The following is a 20,019-nucleotide window of genomic DNA, read 5'->3' as shown; positions in this document are numbered from 1 at the left end:
AGGTGGCGGGCACCTGTAGTCCCAGCTACTCGGGAGGCTGAGGCAGGAGAATGGCGTAAACCCGGGAGGCAGAGCTTGCAGTGAGCTGAGATCCGGCCACTGCACTCCAGCCTGGGCGGCAGAGCAAGACCCCGTCTCAAAAAAAAAAAAAAAAAAAAATATATATATATATATATATATAAATAAATAAAAATAAAAAATAAATTAAAAAAAGAAAAACAAACAAAAAATAACTGAGGCTGAAAAACGCAATCCAGCAGAAGCTCTGTAAGTGGTCCAGGAGGAGATGATGCTGGCTGGGACCATGCAGGAGTGGTGGAGGTGAGAGGTGTGCAGGTTATGGGTACAACTCCTTTGTGTGCCGGAGCAGGCTGGGACTGGCTCAGGAGAGTCAACTGTTAAATTTTCAGGAATTGTGTATTCTAGTTTTTAAAGTGTTAGAAGCTTGAAATGGGCCATGTTGGGAGTATTCACCCCACAGAAATTGACAAACACTACAATTCAGCCTTCTTTTTTCTTTCGAAGAGTCAATTGTCAAACACTTACCGTCTCACCAGGGGACGTAAGCATTTTGAAGCAGAACTGAATATGAGGTATAAACAAAGAAGAAATCGAGAAGGACTCCATGGCTTTAGGACTGTCACGGTATTTTTACCATGAGCAACAGATTTAGAAAGGTTGCAGGATGATAGAAAAACTAGTGTTTCCATCACAGAGAGAGGAGGGAGAGCTGCTTTCTTTCTAGGTGTGAGGAGTAGCACTGTCTTTGTCCATGTGTGTTGCTATAAAAGAATACCTGAGGCTGGATAATTTATAAAGAAGAGGTTTATTTGGCTTTTGGTTCTGCAGACTGTACAAGAAGCATGGTACTTGCATCTGCTGCTGAGGAGGGCCTCAGAGTGCTTCTACTCACAGTGGACAGTGAAGTGAAGTTGGCATAACATGGGGAGAGAGGAAGAGAAAGAGAGAAGAGGGAGCTGCTAGGCACTTTTAAACAGTCAGATCTTGTGGGTACTAATAGACCAAGATAGCACCAAGTCATTCATGATGATTCCATCCCCATGACCCAAACACCTCCCACCTGACCCCACCTCCCACATAGGGGATGAAATTTCACATCGAGATTTGTAGGAGAAAAATATCCAAACTGTATCATATGTTTAAACAAAGAGGAAGGAGAATCATTTTTTCTCCTTAAAACCAGGATGAGTGTTAATTTGTATTCAGGAGGCAATAGAGAATCTCAACAAGGCTGGGTAATTGGGTAGACAGGAATCCAGAAGGCAGAATAACTCTTGAGAATCTGAACTGCAGTTTGTGGCTTATGGACAGTCCAAGACGATGGAGGAGAGGTGTCCTGATGGGTTTAGATTTGGCGTGTTTCCCACATCCTAGGGAGGTGTCATGAGTCACTCCCCAGAGCCCCATGCCATGGCTTCTGCTCAGGACCATGAATGAAGACTGCTCTGGAGAATCAAGGACTCTGCAAAGGAGCAACAGGAACCTGTGGGCAGTAAGATGTCCTGGGAGGGGAGGCGTTTGGAGCTGAGTCTGGGGAAGCTTCTCACCAGCCCCTTCTCTCAGTCAGAACCCTTCAAGGAAGGAAGGAGGCAGCAGAGACTGGGGGTGCTATGTGGCAGGGGAGGAGGGAAGGAGCTGTGGATAACATGTCCATATTTAATCATCTGCTCACCATTTAAGAAACATTTCCTGGGAGCCTGTTATATTCCCGGTGCTGGTCTCCTTCTGGGATGCCTGTTGCAAGTGGACAGGCAGCCCTGAGATAGGACTCTGCCGGCTCAGCCCTCTTCCTGAGTCCTGGTGTCCCTTCCCTCATTGCTTCCACTCAGGCACAAAGAGGGTCAGAATGGGTACAGCCCTAAGAGCTGCCCATCTGCGGTTTCTCAACATGACTTGACAGTGGGGATTCCTCTGGGCCCATGGAGTTCAGCATCAAATAATCTAGAGATGGCCTGCAAGGGACACCCACTCAGTAGCCCCTGATTCAGGTTCCTCTTCTCACCTCCTCATGGGACCCCTGGGGTGCTGTAAAAACCTTTGGACACTCTGGCTTATGCCTCCTCAAGCACCCACATACTTACTGGGGGTTGGGAGCCTCTTAGAGGGTTCCCTGAGCGTTCTGAGGATGCGGAGGGAGCTCTGTCACCTTCTCTAAGCTCCACTAACCCTGATGCTGCATGATATGTGGGCTGGACTCTCCTGCTGGCCCTGCCCTTTTGGGGCAGCCCTTGGTCGGGCCTCCATCCCCCACACTTACAGTCAGGCCTTCTGCTTCCAGTAGACATAGATGACAGAGACACCAACCACCAGCAGCACCTTGGGGCCCAGGAGGAGAGCTATGAGAAGTGGAGCAGTGGGAGCCAGTACTGGGCCTGGAAATCAGGAGACAGGAGAAGTTAGGAAGGGGCTACCCAGGATGCCATCCCAGAGGACCCCACTTACCCCATCTGAGGCTACCTGGGACTGTCACTGCTCCAAATCTTTGGAGACTGCATCTTACCCTGGCTGCCTTAGCTGCAACATAAGGCAGAAGCCAGGGAAAGAGGTTCCTCATTCCCTTACCCTGTCCCAGGCTGCCGGGTTGTCCTCCCGGAGGGACAAAGTGGACAGAATGTGTACTCACGTATTCATGTGTGGCACCTGAGTCCCTCACTTGATCCTCACAAGCCTGTAGGGCAGGGTTTATTATTCCATTCTGATGGGGAAACTGAGGTCCAGAGAATTTCGGAGGGTCACAAGGTTACTTGCATCCAAACTTAGGGAAGCCCATGATTATGTCCCTTTGGATGATTCCTGAGACTGTGTCCTTTTGAACAAGACAAGTCCAATTTTGCAGGGTCATAGGAACAATTATGAAAGGGCAGGTAGGGGTCATGATTATGACCGAGTACCCCCAGTTTGCTAAAATGTAGTTTATTTTCTCTTTGTTTTCTTTCCCGTTTCCCCCTGCTCCCAGTTTCCTACTTAGCCCTTCAGAAATGCAAATATAACCTTTCACCTCCCCCTCACCAGATATTCCCTGCAGGGCAAGTTCTTCTGTGTGCTCCAAGACAGATCTCTGCTGGAAAGTTGGCACACCAAAGCATACCCACCACGGAAACTTCACCTCCAGGGGTAGCTTCCAGACTTTCATCCACCAGAAGGGCATATGGAAAGCATGCCCGCTTGGCCACTTTTACAACTGACTTCTGCCCAGGATGGCACCAACTCAACTGTCGGGTAGCTAAGTCACCATGCACTAGCAGAGGGACCCCTGCCCTTGGTCCCATCCCCATTACCTTATGAAAGTGTCTGCTTTCTGCTCCAAAGGGGAAGTGGCACATTTAAAGGCAGGACACTTTGTGCCCCTTCCCCAACCTAGCTTTGGAATAAATTCACTTTTTTTTGTATCAGACCTCGCTCTCCTTGATTGGATTCTACATGCAGCAGGCAACTAACATGCTTTTTGTTTATATGAGGATGGCTTCAGAGTGAAAGATTTGCAGGCTGCCCTGTTTAGCCCCCACAGTGAGGGTGGACCCCATGTTTTTGAGAGCTGGGGAGGCCCTTGAGGGGCTGGGCCTAATATACTGTGCTGGATAGAAAACACCCTGGTAAGTCAAAGCATGACTCTCATGCTTGGAAGGGACTCAGACATCAAGCTCACCTCGAACCCAGAGCAGGTGCCATATGAAATCGCTCTGTTGGACAGACAGTCAGATCTGGGGGAGCACACATTTGGATTCTTTGCATTTTTACAATGAGCATTTTTTTGCTGTTAAAAGCAAACAAATGAAGTTATGTTTACTTCTGTTTTCATGTATGTTTTCTGGGAAATAAAATGGTGCTGATGGGTCCTTAAGGAAGGAATGGAGATCTCAGCATCTGTGGCTGGAATGTTGGAGGCCAGCAGTTCTCAGCTGGGTGGCTCTCTGGAACTTTGTCCCCCTTGAGGAGAGTTGTACTCTCCAAGTTCACTCCTCCTTCTACGGGGCAGCCCATAGAAAGACTGGTTGAATTGAAAATAGGAAGGCCACGCCGCTCTCCTCAATTAACACAACTCTAAGGGACTCTCTCAGCCCTTGGCTTCTCTGAAGAATCAGCTGGGTCTTTGTCCTGCCTGCACTGTGGCTCAGCACATCCCTCTCCTACACTTCTGCCTCACTCCCTCAAGCATATTGACCCTGACAGCACTCTAACATGCTTCCTGAATTCCTGTATCCACCTCCAGTTGACCTCCTAGCAAAACTGACAGTGGAAATGGTCTGAAAAGTAGACTCTAAAATGCAAGTTTGGAAACTGACCACTCATCAAGATTAGCTGGCAATGAGGACCCCAGGGCTGGTAGTGAGTGGAGCTGGGCTGGCCCTGGCTTGCAGCTATGGTGCAATTAATACAACTTTCGCTGGCAGTGAAGTAGGAAGGAAATTCCTTGGCATCAGCCATTTGAAACTGGATTGGGAAATGGTAGTTATGAGGACTAAGGTGTTTGATGACTGTTGCTGGGCACCAATTCTTTGGGGAAAGATGATGAGAAGCTAAGAGTAACTTATCGTGAATTAAGGCTTAGTGTGAAAACCAGAGGACTTCTTGGCAGCAGTGCAGATTGTTATCTCCTGGAGCCAGAGGGCAGAAAGAATAGAAGATTGGGTTCCGGATCATTATAAGAGTAGCAGAACCACAGAGGTGGATGAATCTCAGCTTCAACAGGCTGCTGTGCTGGGCTAGGGCCCTGATGGGGAAGTTGCGGGACCCTGAGATGTGGGAGGGAATGTTTGGGTCAAAGAACTTATGATCATCAGTCATCTTCTGGGTTTCTGGAGACAGTTGCAGCAGCATAACTAATTATAACTAACCTCCCCAAACCACAAGAAAAAGCAAAAAAGGAAAAGTAAGTTTTGCACAAACCTGGCTCTGAGTATTACTTGAACAAAGAATGCCAAACTGCAAAATGACTGTGGGTCAAAAGAGAACCTTCACCACACCCTAGTGCACAATCTCACTAGGCTGCCATGCTGCTGGTGCAGCACATCACATAAGGCATCTTGCATGTTGTGTACCTGCCTAGACAACTTAACATGCATTTCCAGCCATAGCACATGAGCAAGGATGCTACATCCAGCACACTGAAACCACCCAAAAATGGCAGCCCTGGTCGGAGCTCCAGTGAGTGGATGGAAGTCTAAAAAGCAAATTCAGCTTCAGACAGATGGTGCAGATTCATCTCTTCCTGCTCCTCCTCGAGAAGCAAGACTAAGAACTCTGGAAGTATGAGGAGCAGGCATAGGAGAACTTCCAAGGTGAAAAAGGAAGGCAGACTGGCTAGGGACCTGAGGACTGAGGAACAGCCCTGAGGCCAGGCACCTGTGACCCATCCCCTCAGTATGAGCTCCCAGCCATAGAACATGACCAAAAAAAAAGACACAGAAAAGAGAAAACGTCTCTATTTAATAATATAAATCCCCACTTCAAGAAACTACAAGAAGTAGAGCAAAATAAACCCGAAACAAACCAGAGATAAGAATTAATAAAAAGAGAAGAGAGCAGAAAATTAGTGAAATTAAAATATAAAAACAATACAAAAACCAACTGAAGCAGCTGATCCTTTGGAAGGATCAATAAAATAGGAAAAATTATAGCAAGGTTGACGAATAAGAAAAAAGAAATGGCACATTTTAAATATCAGGATGAAACGAGGGCTATCACTACAGACCCTGCAGACATCAAAAGGATCATAAGGGATATTATAAACAACTCTACACACAGAAATATGATGACATAGATAAAATGGACCAAAAACTCTTTGAAAAGCACAAGTTGCCAGATCTCACCCAATATGAAATGAATAATGTGAATAGCCCTAAACTATTGAGGAAAGTTAATTTATAATTTTAAAGTACCCCAAAATATTCTTGAGGTACAGATACTTCATAGAAAAATACTACCAAACATTTAAAGATAAATTAAAACCAAATTTGGTGCACAGAAAAATGGTTACAAAAGAAATTTGGAGAAATTTGAATGTATGCTACATTTTAGGTGATGTGAGAGAATTATTTTAACAATTTTATGAAATTTAATGGCATAAAAATTTTACATTTTATTAAGTTCATAATGATATTGTTTTTGTAAAAAATGTCCTCAATGATCAGATCACACAATTGTGGACTCCTCTTGCAACTGCGTGGGCACACATAACTGGGTGAGCAGTGGACGTGACTATGTACCTTCCACACATCTCTGATTATAGGGGACATTGTTGTCCTCTACTTCCTGTCTTCTCTCTTCCAGCAGGCAGGGACATGGACAAATCAGCGACCCGGCATTGACCCAGTAGATAAAGTCAATGCCATAGAGTATGTGGGAAGGAACCTGGGCCTTCTAAAAGCCTTCTGGAATAGAGACCCCTCCTAGTATTATATGAGAGGGAAATAAGATCTATTTTGGTCATAGATGGGGGAACACTGGCCAAATTCACATCCTTGGGACATTTTGTGTCCCAGCAGAAAGGGAACATTTCTCAAACTGGCATAAATTTGCATTATAGGCTGGTGGTGACCCTGTCCTCAGGACCTCAAACTTACCTTGATTAGTTTGGACCAGTCATCTGGTCTAATGCCTTGATCTAATTGTCTTCAACAATATCCCCTATTGCTTCCCAAGTCCTGGTTTCCCCTTCTGTAAAACTCCAGACTCACTGGATGGTTGAAGCAGGAAAGGAGATCATAGATGAACAGAAATTTGCACATAATAAATCTGCAGAGAGCTGTTGTGATTGTTATTGGTCAAATATCATCATCAGGACCCAAATGAGGCCCATGCTTTTACCACTTATGGTCACCTGGGGGCCTGGTCCGGGTTTAGATTCCACATGTCTTTCTGAAATTCATACAGCAGACGTGGGAGTCTGCTGGGGGCAGGTCACAGATATGAATGGAAAAGTTCAGGAAGGAACAGACAAGGCAGAGGTCAGAAGGAGTAGGAAGGAGACAGGGTGGCTGATGAGAAACGGGAATGTAATAACTGTCAGGGGTAAAAAGCAAGATGCAGAATGCGACGAACACATGATCCCTTTGCCTCCTTTCTTCCTCATTCAGCATACATTTATGTCAAAAAATCTGTCAGGTTGTACCTCAAACTCTTAATAGTGATGACTCTTGGAGGGTGAGATTTGGAAGAATGATGCTGACTTTAAAATTCTACTTTATATTTATAGGCTTCTAGCTTATTTTATGACAAACATAAATATTAATTTTAACATGAAAGAAAAAGATAAAATTTAAAAATTTGAAGTAACCTTACCAGAAGTGGTATCCGAGCACTGTTCTTTCTGGTGGGCTGAGACCTCTAGGGCATGGCTTTTGCTAACCGCTGGCTGCCCATCATGTTCCACCTGGCAGGTGAGCACCACACCATCCCTGTGGGCACAGGTGTTCACCAGGAGCCAGCTCCTCCAGCTGTAGGTACCATCCTTGTTTTCTGTGAGGGTCGAAGCTGTTTCTGTCTGAGATACATTTCCATTCTCCAACCAGGTCAGCAGGAGTCTCTGGGGGTAGAACTTCCTCACTTGGCAGGTGACGTTCGCCTGGTTCTCTGCCCTCATGGGCCTTTGGAAAACCTCCAAGGTGGGTGGAACTGAAACAGCACAGGGAAGAAGCTGTGACCTTGTGGCACAGACAGATCACAGGGAGGGCTCCATAATGTAGCTCCCACCACCACGATGAGGGCATCACCAGGACAGTGCTAGGCAGGCAGCATGTGCTCAGACATTGAGGGCGCTCTTTGAGCATGAATGAAATTACTAAGCACAGTGCCTGGCACACAGTAGGTGCTGAAGGACTGGTAGCTCCTACTAGGCTAAGAATGAGTGATATCTACAAGCACAACCCCTTGCATGCAGTTGGAATGTAAGAACAGTAGCAAAATCAGTGAAATCGCCAAGCACATAGGGATTTGGCTCCCAGTAGGTGCTCACTAATTGTAGTTGCTCTTGGTGAAATAAATGAAACTCTCTAGCATAGAGGTTGGCACGTGGTTTCTGGTCCCCTGACAGCTGCCATTTAAATGATGGTAAGTGACCAGCACACCTAGGTGCATGGAAGGTGGACAACACAGGAATTAGATTCCAGGCCATTCAAGATCTGGAGCAATAGTCTGGGGAGTTAGGAGTGGACTTGGCAGCCAGGTGTGGGCTTAGGCTGGGTGTGAGGGTCCTCTACCTCGGATGGCCTCAGACAAGTTGGCAGTCCCTCGAAGAGGGTCCCCCTGCAAGGTGACATGGGCCACCTCGCAGATGACTTGAGAGTGAACGTCTCTGCGGGTCAGCACCACCCTGGCTGTGCTGCGGATGCTGTAGGACACGCTCTTTCCTGCAGGGTCCACGTTGGTCTGGAAGTCTGAGAGCTCATTCCCATTTTTGAACCATTTCAGGGTGATGTCTCTGGGAGAGAAGCCATGGGACTCGCAGGTGAAGCTCACTGTGTGCTCAGGTGTGGCCCTCGCTGTGGGGCCCGATACCACAGGGGCAGAGGGTTTGGCTGCAAAAGGAGCATCAATAATCAGGAGATATGACTGAGATAACAATCACTAATGATAAGCGTGTGATATGTTAAGGACCTTCATGGACATTAAATTTTAATCTTTCTAATAATGTCGGGAGGGCAGTCTCCTTATTCTCCTTTTACAGCTCAGGCCACAACAGCTCTGAGAGGTGAGAACCAGCCCATGGTCACACAGTGAGTAGGGGCAGGGCCCAGAGGGAAGTCCAGGCCTGAGTTCACAGTCCTCTTCACACAGGGTGACTTCCACCAATCTGGGCATAGGAACAAAATTACTGACTGGTCTCCCTCCTTGTTAATAACTGGTCCTAGCCAGCCTTCCCCGGAGAGCTCACCAACCTCAGAGAGGGCGTTTATAGAGCCAATGCCAGGAAAAATGGCAAAGTGGCACCACCGTGAGAGCTGCAACCAGGCTGCTCAGCTCAGGAGACAGGTGGCCTGGCACACCCAGTTCCTCATCTGCAAAATAGGAGGACAGCATTTCTACTTCCTGGGATGTAGCCAGGATTAAATGGGGCAATGAAAGCAGTTTTGCTTTGGATCAAACACAGAAGATGCTTCTCAAAAATAAACACAGATCTATTTTTAACCCGGAATTAACAGATATACAGAGGTCTCTCTTTAGGTATTTGTGAATTATCCCATATTTTTATTCTTTTCACCAATATTTCAGTCTGTTTTGCTTTTGATAGTTTTTGCTGTATAACTGAATAATGCAAGTGTTTGGAAAGAGAAGATTGGAGCATTACTCCACACTTTAAAAAGTAAAGCTGAGTGAGTGCTGTGGAGACAGGGGCTGTAAGTCTGTCTGGTGGGGATGAACCTTGGCTCCCCAGCCTGCTCACCACTCAGGTCTCCTCTCTGAGCCTCAGTGTCTTCATCTTTAAAGGAGGCAACAAATAGCTCCTCCCCCATAGCACTGGTTTTAAGGAGACTCTGGCACAACTGCTGGTCTCTGGCCTCCCTCTGCCTCCCTCCTGTCTCATCAAGAGAATCATTTAGGCGGGCAGCATGGCTAAGAGGGGTAAGTACCCTCCAGGAGTTAGCCAGTCTGAGTCACACCTGAGCCACTGGCTGTGATTGCCTGGGCTGGGGAGGCACCACGTGGAAACTTCCGTGCCTTTGCCTGTGATACCTGCACAATCAGGATAAAGCCACCTTCCCCACCTATGTTCAAGGGTTGTGGGGAGCCCTGATTGCTACATCATCTAGGAGGGAAATTAGGCAATATTCTCAAATATGAAAACACACATATCCTCTGACCTAGGAAAGTCACGTCCAGTTGGAATTTCCCATCTGAAGAGGGTGACACATGTATACGGTCATCCACTGAAGGATTGCTCTAGTAGCTCAAAGTTGGGAATAAATTACATATCCATTGACAGAAGACTGCAAAATAAAATTTGATATTTCCATTAATTGGAGTATTCTGCAGCTTTAAACAATGGAGCAAGCCTTTATGTCCTGATATGGAATCTCCATATGGAAAGATAGGGTGTACATTTGGGAGAAGTTTTCCAATCGCCAATGGACTTTAGTGTCTGTATGTGAGGTGCATTGTGAACCTTTGGGAAACTGATGAAAAGAGAAATGCTGGCTCTCTGACCTGTGGTTCTGTTTGAGGAGCTTTTATTGAGCACCTATGATGCACCCGGCTCTTCTATGGAGACAGGTCTAATACCAGGGAAGGAAGGAGACTGCCTCGATTCAGACATGGACTCTGGCTCCAATTCTGTCAGTAATTGGCCCTGTGACCATGGACGAGGCCCCCGTCATGTCTTGGCTTCAGTCTCCCATCTGTAAAGAGGGTTGGGTTGGATGGTCTGAAGGTCCTTCGTGTGCTAACATTCCAGAATTCAGGAGCTAGGACGAGGCTCTTGAGCCTCTAGCAGGAAACCCCAAATAAGCCTTGTTGCTGCCTTATATGGGGAACGCCTAAGTCACCCAGTTGTGGGAACTCTTTCCTGAGGTGAGGGACATTCTGAGATGAAGCAGCTCTGCTTGGAGCCCATGGTGACTGTGTGACTCAGTCCCCGAATCCCACAAGGGTTTCCCAAATGAACCCACAGCAAATCCCAAACGTATTGGCATCTCCTCCCAGCAGGCCATCAGATTTAACAGTGAATGTGCCTTCCAGGAATCTTCCCCGTAGGGTGTTTCTGAAGATTAAATAAAGAAAAACACGATTTACACTCTCCATGCCCTGGATGGATTTCTCCTCATTAGAAGGGAAGAGAATGTAAGCTTGGTGGGGAAGAGCTTTGGGCTGTTTCATTCACTGCTGTTTTCACAGCATCCAGGGCAGAGCCTGGTGCACAGTGGGGTCTCAGTGAGTGCCTACTGCATAAAGAGGAGACCCAGCCACTCTGAGGGGGAAGCCTTCTCTGGAGGCAGAAGGCAAGGTCCAGACCTGTGCCTGGGGAAATCACTCAATCTGTCAGTTCCCTCATCTGTGGAACCAAAGGGCTGGGTCAGCTTTGCAAACACAAGAGCTGTAGAGCCACAGACTGGGGATGCTGTCTTTTCCATCAAACATAAGCCGTGGACCCTCGAGCAACTACCATGACATCTCCAAGCCTCAACTCATGTGATCCGGAGAAGGGGTGACATCAGATCATGAAAATGAGCACCAACCACCACACCTGCTTATTGCTCTAAGAATGGATAATGTAATTATTGACTTATTGTCACACCAGGGGACGAATGAGGCCCGCACTGTACTCACCACGCACAGACAGCTCAGTTCCTGCTCCAGACTTCAACTCCACATCGGGGCTCCCTTTCCGGAACTTCACACAGTAGTAGGTGCCGGCATCTGCTGGGGTGATGTTACTGATGCGGATGGAAAAGTCCAGGTTGTTTCTTTTTGTGGGGTCTGAAACAGGTGTTACCCGGGGAAAGTGGCCTTCCTTCTGATGGTAGATTAATTCCCGGCCTGGTCCAGCTCCTCTGAACCACTGGATGGGCCCCACAGGGATCAGGGAGGTCATAGTGCAGTTCAGAGTGGCCGACTCTCCAGCTGTGACTGACACGGACTTCTCAGGCTGAATCACCTGCAACTCCTCCTCACCCAACACTCCTGAAAAGGAACACAAAGCCGTCATTTTTTCATCCTTACGTGATCCTCTGTGTTTCCTCAAGTGTTTATCAATGACTTTCATTGACTGCGTACACACAAAGAGCAGGCCTTGAGCTCAGCACACTCTGTATATTATCTTATTTAACCCTCACAACAAGCCTGTAACATATGACTATATTACATGTAAAGACATGGAAGCACAGAGGTTCAATTTCAAGGTAGCACTTTGGATTGAGGACCTGAGTGGAGCTCCTGAGACCTCCTTGGAAGTGTCAGGCCTTGGCAGATATATGATCCTCCACTCTCTGGCCACATGGAGTGTTGCACTTTCTGGACCATTGCATCGATCATACAAGGCCATATGACTTCTTTAGACCACTGAGTAGTGAGCAGAAGTGATGGATATAATTTGTGGGCTGTATATTCAACTGCAAGAGCACCTATGGATTAACCTCTGCCTTCCACAGAGACCCAGGAGACTCTGACGGTGTTTGCTTGCTCCATCAGCCTGAATGCATGAATGACCATAGCGTGCAGAATCCTCACCCACACTGAACGTTCAGCTTAAAATGTAAACACAACAATGCTTTAAGCCCCTAGGGATTGCTCACTCAGAGCTTAATCAGATTACATTAATTTCCTAATGCTGATGTGACAAATTACCAAAATTTAGTGTCATAAAACAAAAGAAATTTATCATATTATAGTTGCAGAGGTCAGGAGTCCAAAATAATGCTACTGTGTTACAACCAAGGAGTAATGATGAAAGAAAAATACACAATGGTAGAGAATAAAACAGTGGTGACTAGGGATAAAACTGGGGGAGGTGATGGGGAGATGTAGGTCAAAAAATACAAATTGCAGATGGGTGATAAAGAAGTCCAGAGAATGAAGGTGCAATATGAGGCCTCCAATTAAAAATGTTGTGTTGAATCCAGTATTTTTGTTAAAAGCATATTTTATGTGCTCTTGACATACACACATGTGCAGGGTAACTATAGGAGATGCTGGGTGTCTCCAATTGCTTCACTAAATACATGCACATGAAAGCATCATGTTTTACGCTTCACATATGTGCAATTTTTTAAAAAGTTGTCAGTAAAGCTATGTGTCTTCTGGAGGCTCTGTTTTTTGCCTTTCCAAATTCTAGAGGCTGCCCATGTTCCTTTTTGCAGTTACATCTTCCCGTCACTCTAACCTCTTGCTTGCATTCTCACATGTCCTTCTCTAGGAATTAATCTCCTTACTCCTTCTTGTAAGGACCTTTCTTACATATGGTGTCCGCCCTGATGCTAGATCCGGATGTTAAAACCACTGTCTTAAAAATGTTTGAAGTGGTTTTGGGCACGGTGGCTCATGACTGTAATCCAGCACTTCGGGAGGCGGAGGTGGGCCGAGCACCCGAGGTCGGGAGTTCGAGACCATTCTGTCCAACATGGAGAAACCCTCGTTTCTATGAAATGCAAAATTAGTCGGGCGTGGTGATGCATGCCTGTAATCCCTACTTGGGAGGCTGAGGCCAGAGAATTGCTTGAACCTGGGAGGCGGAGGTTGAGGTGAACCGAGATCACACCATTGAAGTGGTAAAGGAAACAATGGATAAAAAAACTAAAACCACAGGATTATACATGCATTAACAAAATAATATCAAGAAATAAAAATTATAAAACAAATCAAATGGAAACTTAGGATTTGAAAGTACAATAAATACAGTTCACTAGGGATTTCCCCAACAGGTGTGAGCTGGTAGAAAAAAATCAGAAAACTGGAAGATGGGATAATTGAAATTATTGAGACTGAAGTATGGATGAAAAAAGGAATGAAATAAAGAGAATAGAATCTAAGGGAATTGCGGGACATAATCAAATGTATCAAAATAACCTTATTAGAGTCCCGGGGGGGAATGAAAAGGGAAGAGAGAAAGGAGCAGAAGATTATTTGAAGACATAATGGCCAAAATGGTTGCAAACTTGATATAACTCATAAATCTAGAAATTAAGATGCTGAGGAAATGCAAATTTAACTCAAGGACAGGCTCAGAGATCCACAATAATACATATCATATTCCAACTCTTGAAAAACCAAAGACAAAGAGAGAATTCTGAAAAGAGCAAGAGAGAAGTGATTTCTTATATACAAGGAACCCTCAATAAGATTTATCAACTGAGTTCTTTTCAGAAGCACTGGAGGCCAGAAGACAGCGGGATGATATGTTTAAAATGCTGAAAGTGGGAAAAACCTGTCAACCATGAATTCTATACCTGGGAAGACAAGTGTTCTTCAAACATGAGGGAGGAATTCAGATATTCTTAGATAAACAAAAGCAAAAAGAGTCCATTACCACTAAACCTTACCTACAAAAATGCTAAAGGGAGTGCTTCAGGTGGAAATAAAAGGATGCTACATGGCAACTAAAAGTTGTATGAAGAAATAAAGGTGTCCAGTTATGTGTACATTTAAAAAAAATCATATTTTCCTGATGCCTCAACATCCCACAAACAAGCTGTGAGCACCCTAAACACATGATGAGGTAACCAGTGTGACAGTGCTGGTCCCTGCCACAATTCCTCTTCTTGTCCTCCTCTGCTGTGACCTAGTGACACTGAAACACTCTAGTAAAACCCATCGTGCTTTTTCTTTGTGTCCTCCATCATGACTCCCAGTAAAGGCAATTGCTTCCCATCTCTCTTGCTTCTGCTTGGTTGAGGCTACTCCCTGGAACTCCACCCATATGGCTTCCTGTGTGGCATGCCCCACCCCCTCTAGGACCTGTGAATAGAATAAATCATTCCATTTCATATGCCTCTCTACAAGAACTTTTCATGGCCATGTTAGAGTGATGCTTTAAGACTCAACCAGCAGGACTTACTCTACCATTTTCAACACTAACGGCAATGAGGATAGAATCATTCTAAATTGGGGTGGAAAGTTCCTGGGAGAAGCCCTGTGACTGTTCATGCCTTACTGATTTGCTACTTTGATTGGCTACTTTAATTTAAGATGACTTTTTACCCTGATGGCTTTCCCATGCTGTGCTATGTACAGCTTTGTGTTGCCTTTTGGAGTGCGACCAAGACTGTATCCTAAGGTGTAGATCCTGTTCCAATATCGATAATGACATCCACGTTTCTTCAAGGGCACAGGATGACATAAATTGATAACAACCTCTTCAAAGGAGATTCAAGTGATACACATATTAATGACACATAATCAAGCATCTCTAAGTTGTTTTGGGGTGCCAGTGGCAACATATTCTTCTTTACAAATTTTACTTATAAATTAAAAGCAACAACCACTCCTGTTTGTGTCTTCAAATGGTCAACCTAAAAGTAGAGATTTTGGCAATGTGTTTCATGCCTCTTGAAGTCTCTAAACCACTCATGATGGCCACACATTTTCCCCAGGGCCTTTGAGGCAAATATAATGCCCCTCTCGGCCTTTGCTATACTCCATTACAACAACAAATTTCTGGTTATCTGTTGGGCTCTCCTGGCTTAGAGCCCAGATCTGAGGAGCATACTCTCCTGTTGTAATTATTAACCATAAATTGTCCCAAAGCCATGCTCTGCTTATCTGAAATGGAGCTCATTGGAATCTAAACTTCCATGAAAATACAAAAATAAGATCGCTGCCAGGTAGAGCTGCACACCTTTCTGTTACCAGCTGGCATTATTATTACTGGGTTTGTTGATGCAATAATCCTCAACCAAATACTAGCTGAGTTCAACAGCATAATAGAAGGAATATATACAATGAGCAAGTGGTATTTATTCCTGGAATACAAGAATGTTTCAATATACAAATGACAAACAATGTAGTACATCATATTTATAGAAGAAAGAGAAGAAACACATGATTATCTCATTTGATGCAAAACAGCATTTGACAAATGTGGACATCTTTTTCAGACAAAAACATCAATAATAGGAATATATGAAAACTTCTCTAAGGTAAAAAAAGTTATATACACATACCTTATTTATTTTCACTCATGACTGACTAATTTACTATTTTATTTACCTATTTATCATGTATATTACTGTCATTACTATGACACTATTGGAAAAAGAAATCAGTAAGACAATCTCATTCATGATTACTATCAACAAAGCTAAAATAGCGAGAAACAAATTTAATGAAGGACATGAAAGAACTCCACACAAAAAACTGTAAAACCCTGATGAAAAATAAATAGAAGACAAATAATGGAAAGATATTCATGCTTGTGGATTAGATAATTGCTTTTGTTAAAAGTGTACATACTACCCAGAGAGATCTACAGATTCAATTCATTATTAGTAAAATTTTAATGACATTTTCCTCAGAAATGGACAAAACAATCCTCAAGTTCACATTAGTCATAGAAAATTGTGACTAGAAAAGGCAATCCTGAGCAAAAAGACTGGAGGCATCACACTGCCAGATTTCAAAATTGACTACAGTGCCATAGTAATGAAAACAGCATGGCACTGGCATAAAAATAGACACATAGACCAACGGATCAGACCACAGAGCCCAGAAATAAACTCACACATTTACACTCATTTAACTTTTGACAAAAATGTCAAGAAGACACAATGAGGAATGTCATTCTCTTCAAAAAGTAGCATTGGGAAACCTGGATATCCATGTGTAGAGGAATGAATTAGACCTTCGTCTCATATGACATACAAAAATCAACTCAAAACGTATTAAAGTATGTAAGATCTGAAACTGTTAAAGTACTAGAAGAAAAGTGCCATGACACTGGTATGGGCAATGAATTTTCAGATATGAATCCCAAAGCACAGGCAACAACAACAGAAAAATAGACAAATGGCAAATTACAAATGAACAAATTACAACAAACTGAAAAGCTTCTACACAGCCGAGGAAACAATCAACAGAGTGAAAAGACAACCAGCAGAATGGAAGAAGGTATTTGATAGCCATACATCTGATGAAAATCAATATACAAAATATGTAAGGAAGTGAAACAACTCAATATTAAGAAAATAATCCAACTAAAACATGGGCCAAAGATCTTAAGAGCCATTTCTCAAAAGAATAAACTAAAATGACCAGCAGGCCTGTAAAAATACTCAAACTTACTATTCATCTGATAAATGCAAATTAAAACCACAGTAAGCTAGCATCTCACACTTGTTAGAATAGCTATTATTAAAAAGATGATAACTAGTTTTGGAGAGGATGTGGAGAAAAGGGGATTCTTGCATATGGTTAGCGGGAATGTAATTTAGTAGAGCCATTAGCGAAAACAGGATGGAGGCTCCTCAAATAATTAAAAATAGAACTATCATATGATCTGGCAATCTCACCACTGGGCATGTATCCAAAGGAAATGACATCAACATGTCACAGAGATGTCTGCACTCCCATGTCCATTGCAGCATTATTTATAATAACCAGGATATTGACTCAACCTAGGTGTCCATCAGCAGATAAATGGAGAAAGAAAATGTGGTATATACATAATGGAATTCTAATCAGCCTGACCAGAGAAGGAAATTCTGTCATTTCCAACAACATAAATGATCCTGGAAGATGTTATGCTGTGTACAATAAGCCAGGCACAGAAAAACAAATACTGCATAATGCCACTCATATGTAGAATTTTAAAATGTTGAACTCATAGAAGTAGAGAGTAGAATAGTGGTTACCAGGCACTAGGCAGGGGGTGCATTTTGGGAGATATTGGTCAAAGGATACAAAATTTCAGTTTAGTTAGGAGGAATTAGTTCCACAATTTTGTACAATATGGAGTCTTGAGTTCCTAACACGATTTGTATTCTCAAAAATTGTTGAGAGCAGATTTTAAGAGATCTCACCACAAAAATGACATATATACAAGGTAGTCCATATATTAATTATCTCAAATTAGTCATTCTGAAATGTACACATATTTCATTAATATAATATACATGATAAGTATATACAGTTTTCTCAAGTAAAAATAAAATATTTTATTAAAAATTTCATTGACATTAGCAACTTGGAGAAACAATGATAACAAATGAAATCTCCTGTGTGTGCCTGTACACTTACTTATATGCACACATGCATATACATATGTATACACACATATATACACACACATTTGCAAATATATATACACATACATATATATACATATGCATAAACACACATATAGATAAACATTCACAAATATATATCAAAGTGTGACCTATTGTGATAGTATATAAGTTTGTTTTGTGTGTTAAATAAAATTACAACACACGTTAAAATCTCAGGAAAATATTTGGCCCATAGAAAGCATCCAACACATTATTAACAAACTTAGAAGTACATACATCACAATTGTAACTCTGGTTGTTGCTAAATAGTGTGGTAGGCAATAATTAATTCTACGTTTGCTTCCCCGCATTTTCTAATATTTCTGCTAGTAGCATAACATGACTAAAAGAATGAACTCTGGAGCTGGTTGACCTGGACTTGAATTCGAGCTGCTCCACTGACTGAGGTAGAAGACAATGAATGGAGAAGTTCTTCCCTCTCCTTGACTCCTTGTTTGCAAATAGGGAATAATAGTTGTTGCTTTCACACAGGGATGTTGTGAGGATTAGTGGAGTTAAAACGGGCAAAATGCTAATAACTGTGTCTACATGGTTGGAAGAGCTCAATTGTTAAACTCTTACTGCTATCATTTGTGTACAGTGTACATGTGAGAAAAATAATTTGAAAAATGAGACCCCTGCCCTCTAGGGCCTGTTAGGTGACATCACAGCAGGGCCCAGTGGGGAACTGAGAGGCTGCTGTGCCCAGCCCTCTGGTTCTGGGGTCGGCTCCATGGCCTGAGAAGGGATCAGGACACGCAACTTGCCTGGATGCAGTGAGCAGGGCTCTCCCAGGCTGCACAAGGAAATGGCCTCCAATCCTGTCTGTCTTGGGGAAGGGGAAAGAAATTATCCATGGGAAAGTTAAGAGAACCAAGGGAGGTTGTAGTACCTGTTATGGGCTGAATGTGTTCCTCAAAATGCACGTGTTGAAGCTCTAATCCCCAGCACCTCTGAATGTTACAGTTTGGGAGACAGAGTCTTTAAGAGGGAATTTAGTTAAATGAGGTCATTGGGGTGGGCCTTAATCCAACATGACTGATATTCTCAAAAGAAGAGGAGATGAGGACACAGACACACACACACAGTAAGATCATATGTTAAGACACAGAGAGAAAATAGCCCTCTACAATCCAAGGAGAGAGACCTCAGTAGAAACTAACCCTGCTGACACCTTGATCTTGGACTTCAGCCTCCCTAACTACAAGGAAGTAAATGTCTGTAGTTTTAGCTGCCCAGCAGGCAGGTCTTTATCATGGAAGCCCTAGGAAAGGAATATAGGACCTGGTAAGCAGCAAATGTGGAACTTCTTAAAGAGGAAGAGGTCACAGAGAAATGGGTGGTAAGAATCTGGTCACAGGGGAAGGAGGAGCATGGGGGAACAGAGGACACAGTGAGGAGCACCCTTAGGTAGAACCGTGGCTGAACATTCCCAGGACACACTGCACCACTGGCCATCTCAAGTGAGCACCATTACAGACTTCACCTCCTCACAGTGATGAAGAGAGAGGGCTGGGCTTGGAGCCACATAACCCTGTTAGGGTGTCTCTGAGCTCAGTCTGTGGCCTTGGGAATGTTGCTTGGCCCTAGGGCCTCAGCACTGGTAAGGATTTAAATAATGATTCTTCTCTGCTTTTTCAATTAAAATATCAAAATGTAAGTAATTGTTGTAGGGGTGGTTGAATCATCCTGTGGTTCAATGCCTCTAGTAGCCAGCTGCAGATCCACAGAGAAAGTGCTCAGCCCCCTGATTTTCTGCTCTCAGTCAAGGCCTAATCCTTGGCCTTTCTTGGCAGCACTTGTCATTGTCTGGAATCCCTGGAAGTCCAGGGGCAGGCCATGGCTCAATGGGCAGGGAAAAAGGACTTTAACCCAAAGCAATGCTCACCTGGTAGTCCCCCCAACAGTAGATTCATCAGCAGGAAAGGACCAGGAAGGTGGGGCCAGGAGGCTGGGATGGGCATTCTGGAGAACTTAGGAGTCTGCTCTGTCCAAACTTCTGTACTGGGAAGATCGCAGACTCGCCTCTGAGGAGAGAAGACAAGCCTTGCCTCCCTTGGTTCAAGAGGAAGTGGCTGTGATGGAGTGAGGCAGTAACCTGCTCCTCGGTTGTGAAATAGAAAAAAGGCACAGCAAGCAGCTACAATGCAAGCAGTTATTCACGCTCCATTTCAGGAGAATCAGACAGGCTTAGCAGAGATAATGCCTCCTTCCCACTTGGGGTCTGATTTCCTTCCACATGGCTCCTCACCCCATCTTTATGTCTTCTTGGTGATTTGCCATTTGGTGCTCTTCAGCTAAGAAGGAC

The 20,019-nt window shown here is 44.0% G+C and overlaps 1 protein-coding gene across 4 annotated transcripts; it reads right to left on the bottom strand.

The window, feature by feature from the left end:
• Positions 1-811: 811 nt before the first annotated feature.
• LOC715954 (signal-regulatory protein beta-1) lies at positions 812-20,019 on the bottom strand. 4 transcript variants are annotated; one of them, XR_013399771.1, is made up of 7 exons: positions 19,600-20,019; positions 11,284-11,637; positions 8,220-8,537; positions 7,303-7,635; positions 2,279-2,393; positions 1,694-1,755; positions 812-1,523 (listed from the first exon to the last, which is right to left on the bottom strand). XR_013399771.1 is itself a non-coding variant. In XM_077951389.1 (6 exons), the coding sequence occupies exons 1-5, from the start codon at positions 19,673-19,675 to the stop codon at positions 2,281-2,283; spliced, it is 1,194 nt and encodes a 397-aa protein (XP_077807515.1). In that variant the 5' UTR covers positions 19,676-20,019; the 3' UTR covers positions 812-1,656; positions 2,279-2,280. The 4 variants fall into 4 exon arrangements, 2 of the variants coding, with proteins under 2 accessions (XP_077807515.1, XP_015004816.3); XR_013399770.1 differs by having other exon boundaries at positions 812-1,483; XM_077951389.1 differs by lacking the exon at positions 1,694-1,755 and having other exon boundaries at positions 812-1,656.

This window comes from Macaca mulatta, chromosome 10 (genome assembly GCF_049350105.2).
Source record: "Macaca mulatta isolate MMU2019108-1 chromosome 10, T2T-MMU8v2.0, whole genome shotgun sequence".
In the NCBI taxonomy this organism is placed as follows: domain Eukaryota; kingdom Metazoa; phylum Chordata; class Mammalia; order Primates; family Cercopithecidae; genus Macaca; species Macaca mulatta.
Note: the sequence above shows the minus strand (reverse complement) of the source record. Positions and strands in the feature narration are given on the sequence as shown.

Excerpts from the sequence above, each read along its gene's own strand:
- LOC715954 (XM_077951389.1), bottom strand. The coding sequence starts at position 19,675 with ATGCCCATCCCAGCCTCCTGGCCCCACCTTCCTGGTCCTTTCCTGCTG. Across the intron at positions 8,538-11,283 it reads AACTGAGCTGTCTGTGCGTG|CCAAACCCTCTGCCCCTGTG; the intron begins GTGAGTACAGTG and ends CTCCTTTTGCAG. Across the intron at positions 2,394-7,302 it reads GTGCTCGGATACCACTTCTG|GCCCAGTACTGGCTCCCACT; the intron begins GTAAGGTTACTT and ends CCTGATTTCCAG.